Source organism: Eleutherodactylus coqui, chromosome 2 (genome assembly GCF_035609145.1).
Source record: "Eleutherodactylus coqui strain aEleCoq1 chromosome 2, aEleCoq1.hap1, whole genome shotgun sequence".
Lineage (NCBI taxonomy): Eukaryota > Metazoa > Chordata > Amphibia > Anura > Eleutherodactylidae > Eleutherodactylus > Eleutherodactylus coqui.
Genome location: NC_089838.1, coordinates 242,345,369 through 242,363,968, shown reverse-complemented (window position 1 = coordinate 242,363,968; position 18,600 = coordinate 242,345,369). Strand labels below are relative to the sequence as shown.

The 18,600-nt window shown below is 43.6% G+C and overlaps 2 protein-coding genes across 3 annotated transcripts in view; one reads left to right on the top strand and one right to left on the bottom strand.

The window, feature by feature from the left end:
• Positions 1-5,009, top strand: part of LOC136612400 (ras and EF-hand domain-containing protein-like) — a 42,537-nt gene extending 37,528 nt beyond the window's left edge. Inside the window, exons 14-17 of the mRNA XM_066592727.1 lie at positions 1,043-1,157; positions 2,130-2,240; positions 2,330-2,406; positions 4,351-5,009. Of these exons, the coding sequence (XP_066448824.1) occupies positions 1,043-1,157; positions 2,130-2,240; positions 2,330-2,406; positions 4,351-4,447 (400 nt within the window). The 3' untranslated portion in view covers positions 4,448-5,009. The remainder of the gene's footprint in view (positions 1-1,042; positions 1,158-2,129; positions 2,241-2,329; positions 2,407-4,350) is intronic.
• Positions 5,010-10,395: 5,386 nt separating this feature from the next.
• On the bottom strand, positions 10,396-17,874 carry SERF2 (small EDRK-rich factor 2). 2 transcript variants are annotated; one of them, XM_066592724.1, is made up of 3 exons: positions 17,719-17,874; positions 12,497-12,599; positions 10,396-10,685 (listed from the first exon to the last, which is right to left on the bottom strand). In XM_066592724.1, the coding sequence occupies exons 1-3, from the start codon at positions 17,723-17,725 to the stop codon at positions 10,622-10,624; spliced, it is 174 nt and encodes a 57-aa protein (XP_066448821.1). In that variant the 5' UTR covers positions 17,726-17,874; the 3' UTR covers positions 10,396-10,621. The 2 variants fall into 2 exon arrangements, with proteins under 2 accessions (XP_066448821.1, XP_066448822.1); XM_066592725.1 differs by having other exon boundaries at positions 17,705-17,839.
• Positions 17,875-18,600: the final 726 nt, after the last annotated feature.

The window sequence follows — 18,600 nt, the reverse complement described above, 5'->3', positions numbered from 1 at the left end:
TACAGGGTCCTGAATCAGAATGGGCGTGCTGCTTCTCAGTGGCTACCAGACACCCGATATGCATATGACGTGAATAATTGTAGATAAATTGAATGATTTAGACCCATATGAAGCATCTTAGTGGATTATTATAGCACATGACTGCCAGGTTCTGGGGATTTTTATGTGTAATTAATTCTTAGAAGTAATCTTCCAGAAATTAGATATACATCCAGATATTGAAATGGTAACAAGAGATACTTACTTACTTGATTCCCTGAACATTGGGTGCAAAGGGGCATCTACAGGAGGCTGCTAGTGGGATCACTCTTGTCAGGGTGAGTTTCCAAAGATTGATAGGGAGGGCTATTTTTGGTAGGGTCAGACTAGGGATAGCATTACCGTGCCTCACTTTCTCCCCCCTACCCCCCTTTTTTTTTAAGGATTACATAGAATTGAGTATTTCTAGGTTATAATAAAGGCTTAGTTTTAATAGTAGTCCCATCTTACAAACTGATAATTTTTTTACTTCCATTTTTGATTCACCCTGTGAATGCCAATTGGATTTAACAATTGTAGAGTTAAGTTTTCAACAGGGTTGTATATTAGGAATTTTTTTTCTAATGAATTTTCAACACCTATGTGTTGTATGAGGCTGAAAAGAAACGGGTGCAGTTTTTGATGTGAAAGGAGAAGTATAGGCCCTTTCTTTATATCTTCTGTTCCTTTTTCAAACCCCTTTTGGTTTTGGCTCTAAAAAAGCGGCATGAAATCTGTATGTGTGATTTCAGCCTAATGCTAAAATTATCCAATGGCGCAAGCAGTAGGGGATTTCCAGCTGACAAACAATACATGAGTATATCAAGCGCAGTACAGGGAGTCCTGAGTTTTGTGACATCAATGCTGGAACACAATCTCCAATTGCTGCACCCCGGCCCAAGACATTCTTCATCTGGGAAGGTAGACAGAAAACATGAGGGTGTGAGTTGTAATCGCAGTTACTCTCTTGGCCACATTGTTCTGTTCAGTATGTCATATATGTGTGTTTTGTCATTTCTTTAAGGTTTCGCAGTATAGCAAAGTCTTATTTCCGTAAAGCACATGGGGTTCTACTTATGTATGATGTCTCGTCTGAAGCCAGCTTCCTCAATGTACGGCAGTGGATTGATGAGGTCAAGGTATAAATGTGGTGTTTTTTTACTTTAGCCCATGTTAATGTTTAATTGGAATTACTTGCTATCACAACAAAGATCCTACTGTAAATCAAGTTGCTATGGGCAAGAACTTCGCTGATTTTTATTATTTTACTCTTTTGCATTTTATTTCCATAGACCATTCCCAGTGAGTTTTGGAGTGGATTCACATGTAGCGTAAATTCTACAGCAGGCAAAATCCATAGAAGAATTTTATGCCATGTATTCTTTGGGAGATTCCACAACACATACGTGGTTTAACTTTTATGCATGGATATGTTTTGCTTCTGCACCTTTTTCTATGTGTGGTGTGGAATTTTAAGTAGACTTTAATGCTATGTGAAATTTTGCACCAAAATTTGCAACACCACATCCACAATACTAATTCCAGTAGCTTCCTTCTACTCAGTTGCTGTTGTTGAATTTGTGGCGTGTTTTTATAAAATTTGTTAATGCACTCCTTAGGCCTCATGTCCCGGGCGGATCTCTGCAGCGGAAGACCTGCGGAAACCATTTGCGGAAGATCGCGCACGTACTACGGCTCATCCTCGCAGAAAAAAAATCCGCAATCCAACCTCCCTAATTGATTTTAACCTTCAAATCCGCAGTGCATCCACAACTATATTTGCAGATGCACTGCGGATCGCACCCATTGACTTCTATTGAGCCCGCCCGCACGGAATTCGCACTGAAATGGAGCATGCTGCGATTTGTTTTCCAGACCAAACAGTCTGCCAATCAAATCTGCATGCTGAAATTCAGTTGCAGATGCCAATGCTTCCCTATGGGCACTTTTGAATTGCGGTTCCTTCATGCGAGTTACCCGTGCGGATTCCGCAAATCAAATCCACCCGTGAACGTTGGGCCTAACTAAGCTTGCAAGATCTTGTGTTTTCTTTATTCTTTGACTATTTGTGTGTTCACCACATGGCATTGTGTTTTTTCCTCCTGTTCTAGAACTCCTGTGATCAACCCATCCCGTTGATGCTTATAGGCAATAAAACAGACTTGAGAACAGAGGGCAATGAATCTGGAATTCAGACTGCAATGGGGGAGAAGCTAGCCATGGTAAGTGTAGAGTAATATCTGTCTAGTTCATGAAGTATTTGTATTCGGACCCGCGTGCTGAGCTTTATGTCTGGTTTGTTTGTTGATAGGCCTATAGCTCCCTCTTCTGTGAGACCAGTGCAAAGGACGGCACCAACGTAGTGGAAGCTGTGCTTCATCTAGCCAGGTAATGTCCTACCAGAAAACCTACGCCAATTAAAGGGGTTCTAAATGAAAGTATATGTTGTTGTAAACCTGTGTGAGCAGTATGACCGCTATAGAGAATCAGATGATGGTTTGACCCATGGCCATGACCACAGAGCTGCTTACAAGCTTATGCGTCTTGCCTTGTGAATAGGACACTGCTGTTGGTTAAACCATTCTCTCCTCCTTCCCTTCCTTCTATATTTGGTCAGGGCATCCTCATTTTGAGGGCTCGCTCACACAGTTGTATGTCTCCCAAGTTTCAGGCGAGCATAACATACACAGTACATGGCAAATATGCAGTTAAATCTCCATGGCCTATATTGATGCATGTAATACATACCAAAACGGACATGCTATGGTGTGTTAGTTTTTCTTTTTTCACGTGTGTAAACGCAGTATGAGTGGCCCAATAGAAAGCAATGGGCTTTTTGCGCCACATATTACTTGCATAATACCCGGGCGACATACGCCTGTGTGAGGCCCTTTTTATACTGAGCAGTTTAGGGCCATTTACACGGGAAAATTATCACGCAAAATTCATTCAAACGAAAATGCGCGATAATTGTCATTCTAAATGCAAAGCCATTGTGCACTATTTTTGCTTATTTTTTATGTTTTATATGTGTCTCTCACTTTCAACCGGCATAAAAATCATCGCTGGTTGCTTATTTCTCGCTACGGCTAAACGCTCCCTGCTCAGTGCTTCACATACTCGGCGGTGCTCTACCTGCCTAAACGCTGTACATGAGCGCTAACAAGTAGCGGAGACGTCACCCGCTCGTGCAGAACGTTTAGCCGACAGTCAACCCGTGTAAAGGGGGCATTAGCAAAGGTGTTGATCTGAAGTTATTAATGATGGCATATAATATTGTATTGTAATAGAAGGATCGGTGATCCAGGGATTATTCAGATTGCCAGATTGGAGTTGGGAAGGAACTTTCTCCCTCAAATGGGGAAAACTGGCTTCTCTCTCATTGTTTGTTTTGGGTTTTTTTTTGCCTTCCTCTGGATCAACATTGGGGGGGGGGGAGGGTAATAGGCTGAATTGAATGGACATATATGTCACAATTTACTGTTCTCATCTGTCCATAGAATAGGCCCCGTGTCTCCTACCACCCTTCCCCCTTCACCCTCCCCATTCCTTTGTTCCAGTTGAGTGGTGGCCAAGCATGCACGCTGCCACTTCATTTATATCAATGCCAGAGTACAAGTGTTCAGATATTTCTGGCATTCCTATAGATCTGAATGGAACAGCAATGCACATACTTGATTATCGCTCCATTCAAGCTGATCCTCGCTGCAGTGAAAAGGAGAGGGAGACATGGGACCCTCATTCTTGGGTTTGCTGGAGTTCCCAGCAGTGTGACCCGCCTCACTGAGCAGACTATTATCACCTATCCCATGAATGGGTGATAAGTCACTTTGGGGATTACCTTTTTATGGGTTCTGTTGTATGGTTTATGAACTATAAAGGCTAGTCAGTGAAGTGATAGTAAGGTTCACAGCATCCTGGCAGGAATACAGAACATTGTTCCATTCTACAAGCAGTAACAACCGGTGCTAGACGGACCTTGTTGACTATAATGGGGTTCTTCCAGCACTATTTTCTCTGCCATTTGTGGTGTTTCTGCACCAAAGGCTGCAAATGGGGCCTGGAATACAGATGAGGACCTGGCCCGACTGAAAGCTGCTACTTAAAAATTGTATGAAAAAATCATGAGGTCTTAAACTTGGTTCACACAGTGCTGATTTGATCCTTTTCAAAGCCAAAACAAGGAATAAATCCTTAACACGTAGTTCTTTTTGTTGGGTCTTCCCCCACTTTTAGCTAAAAAGGCCTCCCAAACCGCACAGAATCTGCGCTGTGTGAACACTGCCTCGCTGCTACATTAGGAGGTCATGCAATTTGCATTTGTCTTTGCAGGCAAGTGAAGAAATCTGTGGATGTGGCAGAAGAAAACGCAGAATCGGTGACTAAACTCAGTATTGCAGAGAAGTCGTCTAAATGCTGCGAGATTTAAGCGCACATCAGAACGGCGTCCTGCGGACATTAGAATATGGAAGGCGTTTTTGTTTAATCTGTTATCTGTGATGGAAGGATCCTCTATCCCAGCAAGGACAAGAACATTTTTAAGGTTGAACAAACATTACTTTTTAAACGAGCTCTCAGGAGAACAAACATTTTGTATATTATTATTGATGATAAATCCCTTTTTTCAACTTCATTTGGATATATTTTATGACTCCACTGCCTGTAACTAAGCGGCTTAGGAATTTCGAGATTGATATTTTAAAGTTCGGGAGGCTTCTCAGCTGGATGACAATTGTGAAGTGACCAATAGTGCTAATTTTAGTCTAAATCTTGTTCTGTGACACGAGGCAGAACGGTAGAGAAATGCTCCTCTATGAGGTCCTTTGTGTTTACTTATGTTGCACTGTGATGACTGCAGCTCGTCCTTGTGGAATGGACACTTCATATTTGACAAGGCACCTTTTGGGCTCTTGTAGAGCTGCAGTATAAGAACTATAAACGTTGATGCAGAGTTATACTTTTTATGGTAAATAAAGCTTTTATTTTATGTATTTGTGAGTTTTATAAGTTATATACAATTGATTCACTAGAAATATAAGTGTTCTTATACTAAAAAGTCCCATGGTCTATATGTAAAGGGCGATGGCAGTTTTGCAGCACTTCTAAGTTACAATAAAAGCAATCCTACATTAGATGAGTAAATGACAAAATATGATACTAAGGCCGCCTGCAGGCGGGTGGAAATTCCGTGGCGGGATTTCCGCCGCTGGAAGCCTGCATAGGATTGCGTTAACAAACGCAATCCTATGCAGATGGCCGCGCGAAATCTCGCACGGCAAACAAATCGCGGCTTGCTCTATTTCTGTGCGGGGCTCTCTTTCCTTCTGGGGAAGACTGATTTGGTTTATATTCTTGACCATGTTGTCCAGGCCTGTAGAAAGTTCAAACATTAACTTATAGGGAAGTCAACTTCCACTAGGTTGGTACTTTCCCATTCCTCAAAATTGAGTAAAAGGACTACAACATCCTGGGGACAGTCACATGTTCCACATCCAATGCTTTGTACCTGATCCAGTGCAGTAAATGTCCTGTTGGGGGCTTTATATCGGGGAAACAGGACAAAAACGGAGAGCCAGGATGAGATCTCATCGCCACTCAATTGTAGAGGAAAAGATGGAATTACCTGTGGCAAAACATTTTTGTGGTCATGGACATGGCATAGAGCAGATGTGCTAAACAATCAAGCGGGGTCCGGTGATGGACAGTTCTTACCTTTCTGTTGCTGGGTGCGGACTGTCTGTTTAATGTTAATCTGCTAGACGTACGTTATGAAAAGCTGATTTTTATTCCTTCATTATGTAGCTATCCCCCAGTATATATGTTGGCTAGTGTTGCTTTGACAAAGAAATAACTAATCAAACTCCTGGCCTCGTTTTGCTTAATCTCGAATATGACCTCGAAAAAAGGGGCCATGCAACGATTCATCACCCATGTATAGGACTCCATTCAAAAGAATAGAGCTCATATTCGCGTGAGGTTTGCGAGTCTCGCAACACAAATTTTGCATGCGTTTCTCGCCCATGTGAAACCAGCCTAAGAGCAACCTCATTAGTTAGTCCTGAAAAATTGAGCCAGGCACAAGGTACAATGTCTCCCCTAATCTGATCCTGATGGTCGAAACAATCCTCTCATGCAATGTCACAATGCTAACTTTGTGTGCAAGTATGTTTTAACCCCTTCCTGTACATCATGGGAGGGAAGCGGTTCCCATGACATTACATACATGTATGACACATTTCCTGATGCCATCCGCAGCAGTAACTGACAGCTGGGACCGGAGACCACTTTTACCCTAGCCATTAACCTCTCACAAACCAATATTAAGCAAAGCAGTTAAGAAGCGGGGAGCTCCCTCTGATATCAGCCCTCTATTATCCAGCTGCAGAGGTCCAATAGGCTTCCATGAAAACTGGAGGGCGCTGGTATTGCAATGTCTTATCTGAACATTCATAGGTTCAAGTCCACTACATGACACGTAAAGGTAAAGCTAAATGTTTAAGTATACCCCACCCACCCCCATTTTGCATACTTTTTTTGAGTTTTGTATTGCCGCATCCATAACAACCATTAAAATTGTTCAATCTTGCATAGTTATAAACAATGCTGTTTTATGACTTTACTTGCCAAAAAACACAAATGTGACTAAAAAGTTGTATGTACCAAACCGTGGTAGCTATAAACACTACAGCTCATCATGCAAAAAAAAATAAATTTTTTTACAGAGCTGAGTATTTAACGTGTTTTTAGTATAACTTCACTTATTTTCCCCAAGAAAGGGATTTTGTGTACAGGTGGAAACAAAAACCATTGTATTGCCATTTATACCATGTGGTGAATGCGCTCTCATATATATATATATATATATATATATATATATATATATATATATATATATATATATTAATTAGAGTCAGAACTGATCGTCTATTGGTAGCATTTTGGAGGTAGAAACACTGCAGCTTAACACTGTGAAGAAACCCTCATATTGCTGTGTTGATATTAAAAAAATAACTAAACTTAACTTTTGAAAAGTAGAAGTGAGAAATCCCAAAAGTCACCCTGTCCTTCAGGGGGTAAAGAGGTTGTCCAGGAAAAAAAAAAAAGCTGCTTTTTTCCCCCCAAAACAGGATCTCTTCCGTCCACATATTCTGTGTGTTGTTCCAGCTCAGCCCTATTCACTTCAGTGAGTAAAAGAAATGAAAAAGGAGGGTGGAGCAAGACCCAGTGAGGGTAGTGGAATATTTATGGAGTACACAGAGTTTTCAATGATTGAGTATTTTGAATGGTGCAGGTGCTGCCAACCAGATGACGCTCCACCAGTGTGGGCGTAAGTGTAGCGAAAAGGATGTGAAAAGAACTGGTATGGAGGCGCAACACTCTAAGCTACTAGAAGATGTAGATCAAAGTCCAATGTGTGATGGTGAAAGCACTTCTTTTTTTATTATTTTTTCAGAAATTAAAAACCAGCAATGGAATACGCGTTTCGGGGAAGAACCCCTTCGTCCATTATCTATTTGTACTTATCACACAGTCCTATCCAGCCGAACTGACGAAGGAGTTCTTCCCCGAAACGCGTATTCCATTGCTGGTTTTTAATTTCTGAAAAAATAATAAAGAAGTGCTTTCACCATCACACATTGGACTTTGATCTACATCTTCTAGTAGCTTAGAGTGTTGCGCCTCCATACCAGTTCTTTTCACATCCTTTTTGCTATTCACTTCAGGGTAGATGAATTGCATACCTGGCCCAACCCCTGGACAGGTGTGGTGCATGTCTTTCTATTTCTGGACAAGTCCTTTTAACCCCTTAGAGACCAGGTTTTTTCGTTTAGTGGTACCATATAATGTACAATGCTACTTTTAAGGAGGATAAAATGTAATTATTTTCACTCGTTCATTTAGGCTAGCCTAGGTAGCAATGATTGATCTTTCTTTCTGTAAAGAAAAGGCCAGAATAGATACTGAATCACAAAGCAATTTCACTAATAAAGTTCTGCATGGCTGCAGCTGCCTCTTATTACAGAGCTCCATGGAGGCTGTATAAACTCGCATGCAGAGAGCTCCCCTAGTGGTGGTTGAAGGCAGCCTGAAAATTTTACCATTTAACTATGTATCCAGTAGCAGAAAAATAGCTACATGCATTAAGAAATTAAGGCCTAATTACCACAGGCAGATTTCCGCTGCGTATCACGTGGCAGAAATCCACGGCGTTGCCCCGCAGCTATTAGGTTCTATTGAACCTAATAGCGCAATGCTCACACAGTGCGGAATTCCGCCCCGTGAAATCATCCGTGGCATGTTCTTTGTGCCGTGGGTGTGTCACATGACACTGCCAGCGCATCATGCGCGACAGCACAGGATGCGGAACATCGGGCAGCGGATCCAAAGGTGAGTGTGGGGTCTGGGGGGATGTGCACTAGGTCTAAGCGCGACTCTCAGCTAGATCTTGGCCGTCCATTCTGCAGGCATTGTGTTATAGAGCAGAAGGAGCATACAGAGTGAGCTATAGTTTTGAGAAAAGATTCAGTATAAGGCTACATTCAGGCAAACTCCACATGGGCAAGTGCAATATGGAGCTGTGAATTTCCTGAGGACACAAGGTTTTTTCACAGCAAAACAGTCTCCCATCACTTGGGGGAAGAAACAATCCTCCTGCCGCTTCTCCTATTCGCAGCAATACCGCAAATTTGTAGCGCTACAAACTCACATGTGGCATGACTAGGTAGCATCACATGCGAGGATTTTCAGGAAGGGGGCAAGCTTGAAAATAAGCTGTAGCTGAAGGAAGAAAAAAAAAAAATACTGCACTGTCTGGATAGCCACCGCAGCTTCTCCCCATCTTCTGGACAGGTATTGAAAAATCCCAGGCTCCTGGAAGTGCTGGCTGTGATTGGCTAAGACTCAGCCAATCACAGCCAGTGTGTGATGAATGGCTGTGATTGGTTCATTCAGACATTCATCGAGCATTGGCTAAGCGTCAGCCCAACACAGCCAGCGCTTCCAGGAGGCGGGGATTTTTCAATCCCTGGCCAGAAGATGAAGAGAAACAGTACTGGGACACAGGGAGAGGCTTCAGTGGAGAGCACTTCTAAAAGGTGAGGTATGTTTTTTTTTTGGGGGGGGGGGGGGGGGGGGGGCTCCAGTAGGATTTCCTACTGTCAGTTGCATCGCACGAAAACCGAGTTTTCGTACAATGCAACAGAGAGGAAGGCTCTATCGTGAAACATGGGCTACAAAACCTCGCGAGTCGCATGCATATCACCGGATCTGCGAAGTTTGTGTCTGGTTGTTGCATGCTACAAAGCATCGCATGTGTGACATAACCCCTAGGAAAGCATGAGCTTCACATACATGTGATTTGTAGCAAAGTGACTGTCGCCCATGTGAAGGAGGCCTTATACTGAATCTTTCCCCATAAGACTAGATAACAACCTGCTCAGCTCCTCCTCCTAAAACATGATACCTGCAGAATAGACACCATGTGCAAGCTGCTAGCTTTCCTTAATCTGCAATGTGCTTGGTGCGGCTCTTCCTCTTCAGATAGAATATTCCTGCCAGTATGCCCCAGAGCCTGTGGTGCTTGCGGTGCTGTTCATTGTTGCTGATGGTGGAATTGTTTGTACTGCTGGCAAGATTTAGGATTATAATGCATACATTAAACATACCCAAAATACAGAACATGACATTTCAAGCATACCTGTCAATTTTTGGACATTTCTGTACATTTGTCAGTTTTTACATTAAAACAGGCTTTTCAGTGTAAAAGTTCTATGGTTGAACACTTCTTTAAGGCATTTGAGAAACATTAAACCTATGGAAATATACAGTCCTACATTTAAAGTTGTTTCCATAGGATATTTTTTTTTTTGTGGGACAGAAAAGTGTGATCTGCAACACTTTACTATTCAACAAAGAACACAATACCCAATTTTATCGGTTCAGTCGCGTCCGACTCTTGGTAACTCTGCAGGCCAGAGTATCCAGACATAAGGGAGGGCAGAAGTATCACTTCTGAATTACTCTTCACCACTATAGGCCAGGGGGTACATCAAGCTCTACATTTTAGTACTCTTGGTATTAAAACGCATACACTTGATGGATGGTACACTCCTGCTGTGACCAGCCCCTTATTGCCTCAAAGAAGTGATAATGGGTAACAAAAACCTAAGACATTACCCACGGAAAAAGTCACTTTATTAAATAGTTGACTGGATCCACCGTGAGTACAAAATGACAATTTAATTAAAATCATGGTGAAGTGCATGTTCACCCTTGATTTCCATGAGAGCACGCTTGCTAGAGCCGACTACTAACCAATGCTAGGTCTGCATATGAGATAGTAACAAGAGGGAAAGAAATGATGGGCCGAGCTCTGTGCAGGGTTAGAATCAAGTGGTATATTTATAATATGTACACAAGGCAGAAAAGAAATCTATGCTACTCGTTTATGACAAAAGGAAAAGGCTGGAAATGATGCACAGCGGGGAGAACTCTGCATTGGGGCAAATAAAGCCATTTAGCCAAATGTTTTTGTTCAGGGACTGGGTAATGTATCATCACGTCGTCATCATCATCTTCCACTACCAGATGCAACCTCGAAGCGCTATTTTGGGTCGTCTTTTTTCTCCGCAGCCTTTTTCTGCTTTTCTTGCATTATCTGAGCGTCTCTAAAAAATAAAAGAATAAAATGGTATCACATAAAATAATCATCATGGCCATTAGAACTGGTTTTACTAAGTCAAGAGAGATGACTAGTCTTTAACCCCTTCTTGCCCTATGATGCAAGTGTATGTCATAATGTCAAAAAAGGAAACAGAGCCTGTCCCGGAGCAGACAGGATAGAAGTTAACCGTTTCTGGACATTTAAGCCCTTTGATTTGCTTCACTAGGAATGGGGTGGGGGTCAGCATGACAAAAGCAATGCACAGCTTCTATAAAATAACAGATTGATATGCATTGGGCTTTCATTAGGAATTGCCATTTTCTCAGTCTTTGCACGGTTAACACGTTATGACATCAGATACAACAAACAGCTGCTATCAGTCTGCTGTGTCTGGGACTATAAATATTTTCGGGGAATGACTCACGGTATCCCTTAGAAAAGCGCATCGGGGCGCCAGACTTCGGGTTTGTTATCATAAATGCTGCTATTGTAGTTTTTGGCCATTTGATATAATGTAATACTGTCTTTGGCTTTATAAGACATGGTTTTACTCTTGCACTTACACTAGTAGGAAAGTGTTTTTTTTTTTGTTTTTTTCTTAACAAATTTTGGTAGCCATAAGAGATGAGCGAGTATACTCGCTAAGGCAAACTACTCGAGCAAGTAGTGCCTGACAGGTGAGTTGCGGCGGGGGGTAGGGAGAGAGAGAGATCTCCCCTCTGTTCCTCCCTGCTCCCTAATCTTTAGAGACGAGCGGGGAGATACTCGGCCAAGGCACTACTCGCTCATCTCTAGTAGCCATTTATATGTTATTTGCACTTTGTTAATGTGACTCATGTCGTGTGTGGTGAGCAGACGTATTGCTGTGCATAGCAGCGTATCTCAAACTGTCATGCACAGTCTGCACTTGCTTCATTAATTTTTTTTCTCTTAATTGCCCACTGTCTCTTTACAACGTTGCATATAAATGCCACACATACAGTGTAACTGCGTTTGTACAGCAAATATTTTACACCCATAGAGAATAATAGGACGTAATAGAACATGCTGCGTTCTTTTTACGTACGTATTATATGCCATGAATATATATAAGTGTGAATGGTACATTCATTGGCTCCGTTCTCTGTGCATTATGCGATGAAATTGCGTTCGCGTGAGCCTGCCCGTAATCTGTTTTTTTTTTTTTATTATGGCTGTAAACCTTCCTGGTTATTTTGTTAAATAGTTTGGTATTAAAGATTGTCTTATTTTATCGTCATTGGCTGCGCTACGATTCTGGTTTTAGGTTCTAGGAAAAGATCAAAAATGACAACGTTAAGAACTACTCCAAATCTGTATCTGAGTGCATTAACGCGGGAACTGAGACTGATATTGCGATATTCACTACGAGTGCGATTTTCCAGAAAGTCACATAGCTGAACATGCGATTTTGACACGTGTGAAGAGTCAAATGTATCTTCAATAGGAAAATTAAATATTGCATCACAACTGTCTGAAACTCACATTTTTCTCACCCATTGGAAACAATTGGCAAGGATTATGCGGGCTCACAGAAAAATAAAACATGTGATTTTTATATCTCCTACAAGAAAGAGGGGGGAAAAAATTTACACGTAAATAGATCCATTGAAAACAATGGGGTCTAGTTCAGTGCGAGTTTTGTACGTCTCGCAATGCAAGAAGATTGTGTGAATGCACCCTGACTCGGGTGTGTGAACTGCACCATTAGTTCAGGTAGGTGACGGTATGTTATACATCTATCTGGACATTAGATTCTCATCATTACAAGACAGATCTGCCACATATACACGTTACCTCTGCTTTCGTGCAGCAGCCGATAAACCATCATCCGCCTTTTTCCCCTTGTCTGGATTTTTCTTCATGTTCTTTGCTCTAGCGAGTTCACGCTGGTTTCCACCTGCAAAATTAAATCTGGTTACTCCTCATGGTGGCTAGATGACTAAAACTATCAAATCACTTTGGTGATAAAAAGGCAAAATAAAATAAAGATAACATGGCCCGACAGATCTCAAATCCCAGAGCTATATGCTAGGCCAAAATGAAGAAGAGGTTACTTGGAAATGTTCTCACACTTAACGTGCCCACCCCTTCTGCCTTCTATAAGGGTACAGGGGGCTTCCAACTCTTGAAGATGACAAGTATCATTGAAGAAAAAAAAAAAAGGGGGGAGGAGGGGTCAGGTGTGTTTGATATGGTACACAAAAGTCTTGTATCAACTTAATCCGCTCTTCGAATGAAAGATTCTACGAATTAACGACCTTTTTTTTGCATAGAAAAGCTGAGTCCTCTGAAATGCTCTCCACTTCCCTCAATAGCTAAAGTAAATACTGTATATACAGTTTGCTCAGGGGGGCTTGTGTTTATGCGAGGAATTTCTAGCCAGGATTTTAATTAGTGCAAAGGAAAACCATTGTCTTTTGCCAGCATGAGTAAACAAGCAGTCGTTGTGTTTATGCACAATGTTGTTCAGGCTTTCAAAGACTAAATGAATAAAAGCAGAGCGAACTAACATCCATTTTTATGCGGTAAACGAATGAATACTGCACAATAGCTTTGCATTTACATGTAGCGATTATTGCGCAAATTCATTCATTCGAATGAATTTTGAGCATTAATTGTTGCGTGTAAATGGGCCTTTACTGTTCACATCCACTGCTAGGCTCTATCATAGGTACCAAACCTTAAAAGTCACCCAAGGACCAAATCCAGTGCAGCATGGTCACAAACATGGCCTGACGGACCCCGCTGACTGTAATGGGGCCCATCATGCCGCTCAGCATTGTACAGTCCTACCCCGGATGTCCTTATATCATTTCCTTGTTTTACTTCTCTTACAGATCCGTATCCCAGACCGCTTACATTCATTTATTGATGACTTTCCAACCGCGTCTGTTCCAGGCATCTGCTTTATCCTAATCTAAAGTGTAGTAGTACTGATGGAAAATCGGAACAATGCCGCTGGCCCAGGGGAACATTACACTAGCACGAAGTGAGCGCGACAGCATGCAAAGAACTGAATGCAAAAACATCAGGGCTCGCCGCAAAAGGCTCCCTGGTATGGGACAAATGAGAGCGTCAAGGAATGACTGGTTAATAAGTAGAAAAATATCAGTGATGGATACAACGTGGCAAGGAAAAACCATTAACAGTTAGAGTGGTTGGCAAGAGATTTTTGCTTCTACGTGGGGAACCTAGTATAACTAAAATCCAACACCGGGGTAAATAACCATCCTCTAGATTAAGAATACATTACAAAGGAAGGCGGCGGACATGCAAACCAGGAATTGTGCTACACGTTTCAAGCACTTCCATGGCAGAACGGTAGTGCTTGAAACATGTTGGACAAATTCCTGGCATGCATGTCCGCTGCCTTACTTTTTAATAAATATTTTTTCTAATAACAATAGGAGTTTGTGGTTATTTACTCGCTTTCTGGAGTTCAGCTATACATAATGTGAGCAAAATCTGCGAATCCGCCTGATGTGAACACAGCCAATGAGTGACTGCGGCGGATTGTCCTGCGGCGCAACATACACAGGACTCGACAGGCCAGGTGAGCGAGTATTGCTCGCTTGTATTAGCTCAGCCGTCAGCCTGTGGAAAGAAAACAGCTTTGCATTTACATGTAGCGATTATTGCGCAAATTCATACATTTGAACGAATTTTGAGCATGAATTGTTGCGTGTAAATGGGCCTTTACTGTTCACATCCACTGCTAGGCTCTATCATAGGTACCAAACCTTAAAAGTCACCCAAGGACCAAATCCAGTGCAGCATAGTCACAAACATCGCCTGAAGGGCTGATTATTGTGAATGGAGGAGGGCGGAAGAGATCTGTGGAGCGCTCCGCCTCCATACAGTGCGCCATCACTCCTGGGCTAACCACAGGAATTGTCGCTGGGATGGCTGACAGGCACTTAGGCGCCCCACAATCATCGCGGCTAAAAGTAACCTTAGGGAAATGTATTCATACATAAAAACTAATCCATAAAGTAGATTACTGGGCAAACAACTATGTAATTGGATAAGCCCCAGGGCTCATGGCCACAGGCGGCTCTGCAATGCATATTATGTGCGTGATATACACAGTGAGAATATGCCCATGTACATGAGGCCTTAAGCTACCGTCACACGGGTGAACGCAACATGAGAAACCCCGACCGATATTGCACTTGTCAACGTGCGTTTTACCCTCGGATGTGAGGCGGTTTTCCTACCAAAATGCCTCGCATCACTTCTGTGAATATCTGAGCCTCCAGCGCTTGTTTCAGGCGTTGGAGGATTGGCAAGCGTTTCCTATTTATTTTAATGGAAGCATCACGGCATGCAGCGTACGTGACTGTCCAATTGGAAACAATCTGGAGGAGGGAATGGATGGGAAACTGATTAAATTTGCCGAGGACACAAAGCTAGGAGGGCTAGCTAACACTAAGGCCTCATGCCCACGGCCGTGTCGGATTCCGCCAGTGGAATATCGCAGCAGAATCTGATATGGCGCCCCCCCAGAGACATCATACACACTTCTCCAGATCCGTCGCGAGAGTCCCATCCGGTGAGTCGGCGCCGAGTGGTGTATTCCCGCAATACTTCCACTGAGCTCACAGCGGACGTATCGCAGGACGGACAGCTTCGATTGACTGCAATGGAAGCAGTCTACGCAATATAGAACATGCCGCGATTCTTCCCGGTGAGCGGGAAAAAAATGCAGGCGATTTCTGCTCATTGACATGGGATAATCATTTAGTACAGCATGTCTATGGACAGCTATTGCAGCGGAATCCACGGCGGGTTTCTGGCTGCGATAATTCATCCGTGGGTATTGGGCCTAAAGAAGAGAGGATTCAAAAAGATCTAGAACAGCTTGAACAGTGGGTGGCTACTAACAGTATGGTATTTAACAGGGAGAAATGCACCTGGGCAAGAAAAATGAAGAAAAAAGCACATACAGAATGGGAGGAATTGGGCTAAGCAGCAGCACAAGGGAAAAATACTTGGGTATACTAATAGATCATAGACTGAACATGAGTCAACAATGTGATGCAGCAGCCAAAAAGGCAAAACGATTCTGGGATGTATTAAGAGAAGCATAGAGTCTAGATCACGTGAGGTCATTATCTCCCTCTACTCTTCCTTAGTCAGACCTCATATGGAGTACTGTGTCCAGTTTTGGGCACCCTACTTTAAATAAGACAGACAAACTGGAGCAAGTTCAGAGAAGAGCTACCAAGATGGTGAGCGGTCTGCAAATCATGTCCTATGAGGAACGGTCAAAGGATCTGGGAATGTTTAGCTTGCAAAAAAGAAGGCTGAGAGGAGAGTTAATGTTTCTCCAAAAATAAGACCCTGTCTTATATTAATTTTTGCACTAAAAGAAGCACTAGGTCTTATTATACTTACCTAGCAGGCTCGGTTCAGGTCCCTCACACTGCTCTCTAGAGCTCTGACTTTGATTTACCAATGCATAAATCCCGCCTCCACAAGGCGATGACTGTGATTGGTTCTTTGATCGCTGCTCAGCCAATCAATGCAGTGCTTAATGAACCAATCACATTGGTTTATCGAGCGCTGCATTGAATTGGCTGAGCAGCTCCAGAAAACCAAATCAGGCCCATCCCTTCCTGGAGGTGGGATTTATGAATCCCGTAACCAAGAAGTGATCATCTGTGGGTGAACGAGGACTGCAGGAGAGGCTGGACTGAGCCTGCTAGGTAAAGATTGTTAATGTAAGGCAGCTAGGTCTTATTTTCAGGTAAACAGGGTAGCTGTCTACAAATATCTGAAGGGCTGTCACAGTGCAGAGGGATCAGCCCTATTCTCATTTGTACAAGGAAAGACTAGAAGCAATGGGATGAAACTGAAAGGGAGGAGACACAGATTAGATATTAGACAATGAGGGTGATCAATGAGTGGAACAGGTTACCACGGGAGGTGGTGAGTTCTCCTTCAATGGAAGTGTTCAAACAAAGGCTGGACAAATATCAGTCTGGGATGATTTAGTGATCCTGCATTGAGCAGGGGGGTGGACCAGATGACCCTGGATGTCTCTTCCAGCTCTACCCTTCTATGAAGCAGGACATGATTTGTAGCATTGCTGAGAGCAGACATCACTCATACGTATGACCACTTTCAAAAGAATAGAGCATATTTGCGCACGTTTTGTGCATCTTGCAATACACCAACCTTGCGAGCGTTCCCCGCCCGTGTGCATGTAGCCCAAGGACTCGCGCACACGTATGTTTCCCACATGCACAATATTAAATCTGCAGTAACCATACATGTAAGGCCTCCTGCACACGGCATCCCACATGTGGCATCCAGCTCCTGCAGCGGCGCCCGCATGTAAGTAACTGCTCTTCCGCCATCTTTTCTGTGCTGCGGGTGGGCCGGCCGTTAGCCTTCGCACATGTGCAGTAGTTTTTTTTTCTTGCGCTGTTGCTAGGCGATACTGGGGAATCCACAACATGTCTGCAATCACCACTGCAGACGGGCCGGACGGCCTCCACTGACTTCATTCCGTCCGTTTGGAGTATGCTGCGGTCTCCGCTCGTGTGCAGGAAGCAGCGGGTCTCCGTAGGCAGTGACGGGCGGGATGTGCTGCAGACTGCGGATTCCGCAGCTAATATCTGCCTGTCTGTATATTATCCCCCGCACAGACAGGGCGGCTGCAGCGGCTCATCCGCACGTGGAGGCACGCAGCTGTGCGGGCCGGCAGTAATACGCGGCGGCGCGGTTTGACCCTTCCTGCTCTCCGTTATATCGGGGTGTTGATGTCCCTGCTCCCCCTGCAGGCGCCGGTCCACAGCTCTGTCACGTTCCCTGAGTCCTACGCAGCCCCCCGCACTACTTGTCCCCGGCTCTCCAACACTGGCTGTCGTCCCAGCCGCCCCCGGGGAGCCAGGCCTTGTTGACGTGGCAGCAGGCTCCGGCCTGTACACGCTCCCATCACAGTTGTATGCCGCAGCTGCACACTCCTCGCCAATGTGCACACATAGCCGCGCTCACCCTCCGCTACTCACGGGTCATGGCTCCGGTTCTCCGGGACTCGCTCCCCAGTCCTGCGCCAACTTCTTCCTCAGTCCACTGCGGTTCACCGTTTGCCCACGCTGATTGGTTATCCCACGTCACGTGGTCGTAGCAACAGTCTCACGAAACAGCTATTTCCAAGGTGTTACACACAAGCCCCGCCCCTTCTGAGGGCGGAGCCTCTATGTAAGATCGGCGAATGGGAGCGTCCGCGGCGAGTGCTCATGTGTAGAAATGTTATTATTGTGAGCTTTAGGGTAAAGCGTAGAGGCTTCTGGGAAGTGTCACTTGGGATCAGTTAAACGTGGATTCTGACGTACTCGACGTTCTCCCGGTGGACGCTAGAGGGCAGCACGTACACGTACTAGCACTCAGGAGGCATATATTTATATTCCACAACACTTCTGCTCGATTCACAACCTGATTGGTTGTTTGGGTTGGCTGATTCACAGTGATTGGTTGTTTGGGTTGGCTGATTCACAGTGATTGGTTGTTTGGGTTGAATCGAGCAGAAGTGCTGTAGAATATAAATATATGCGAGGCTCCTCACTTCTTCCTCTACTCGCCACTAATTCTACAACTTCCCGGTATCATACAAACATGAAATTTGGCACGTCCATTCTTTAAGTCCTGAGGGCTCCCACACATTAGCTTGTTTTAACACGAATGTCAATGCGATGTGTTTTTTTACATTAGAAAGTCCCATTGACAATTGCGTTAAAAAAACGTAGCGTTAAAAAAAATCGCAAGTGTGTGGGAGCCCCAAATAAGAAATGTAAAGGTGTCACAACCTGATTATTGAATGCTAACTGCAAAAGTATTGGCACCCCTGTGTAATGTACCTAATCTAATTCTCTAACTTTAATAATGTGGTA

What these genes read in the sequence shown, in the direction of transcription:
- SERF2 (XM_066592724.1), bottom strand. An exon ending in GCTGCTGCACGAAAGCAGAG is followed by an intron (nt 10,686 to 12,496) that starts GTAACGTGTATA and finishes TTTATTTTTTAG; the next exon opens with AGACGCTCAGATAATGCAAG.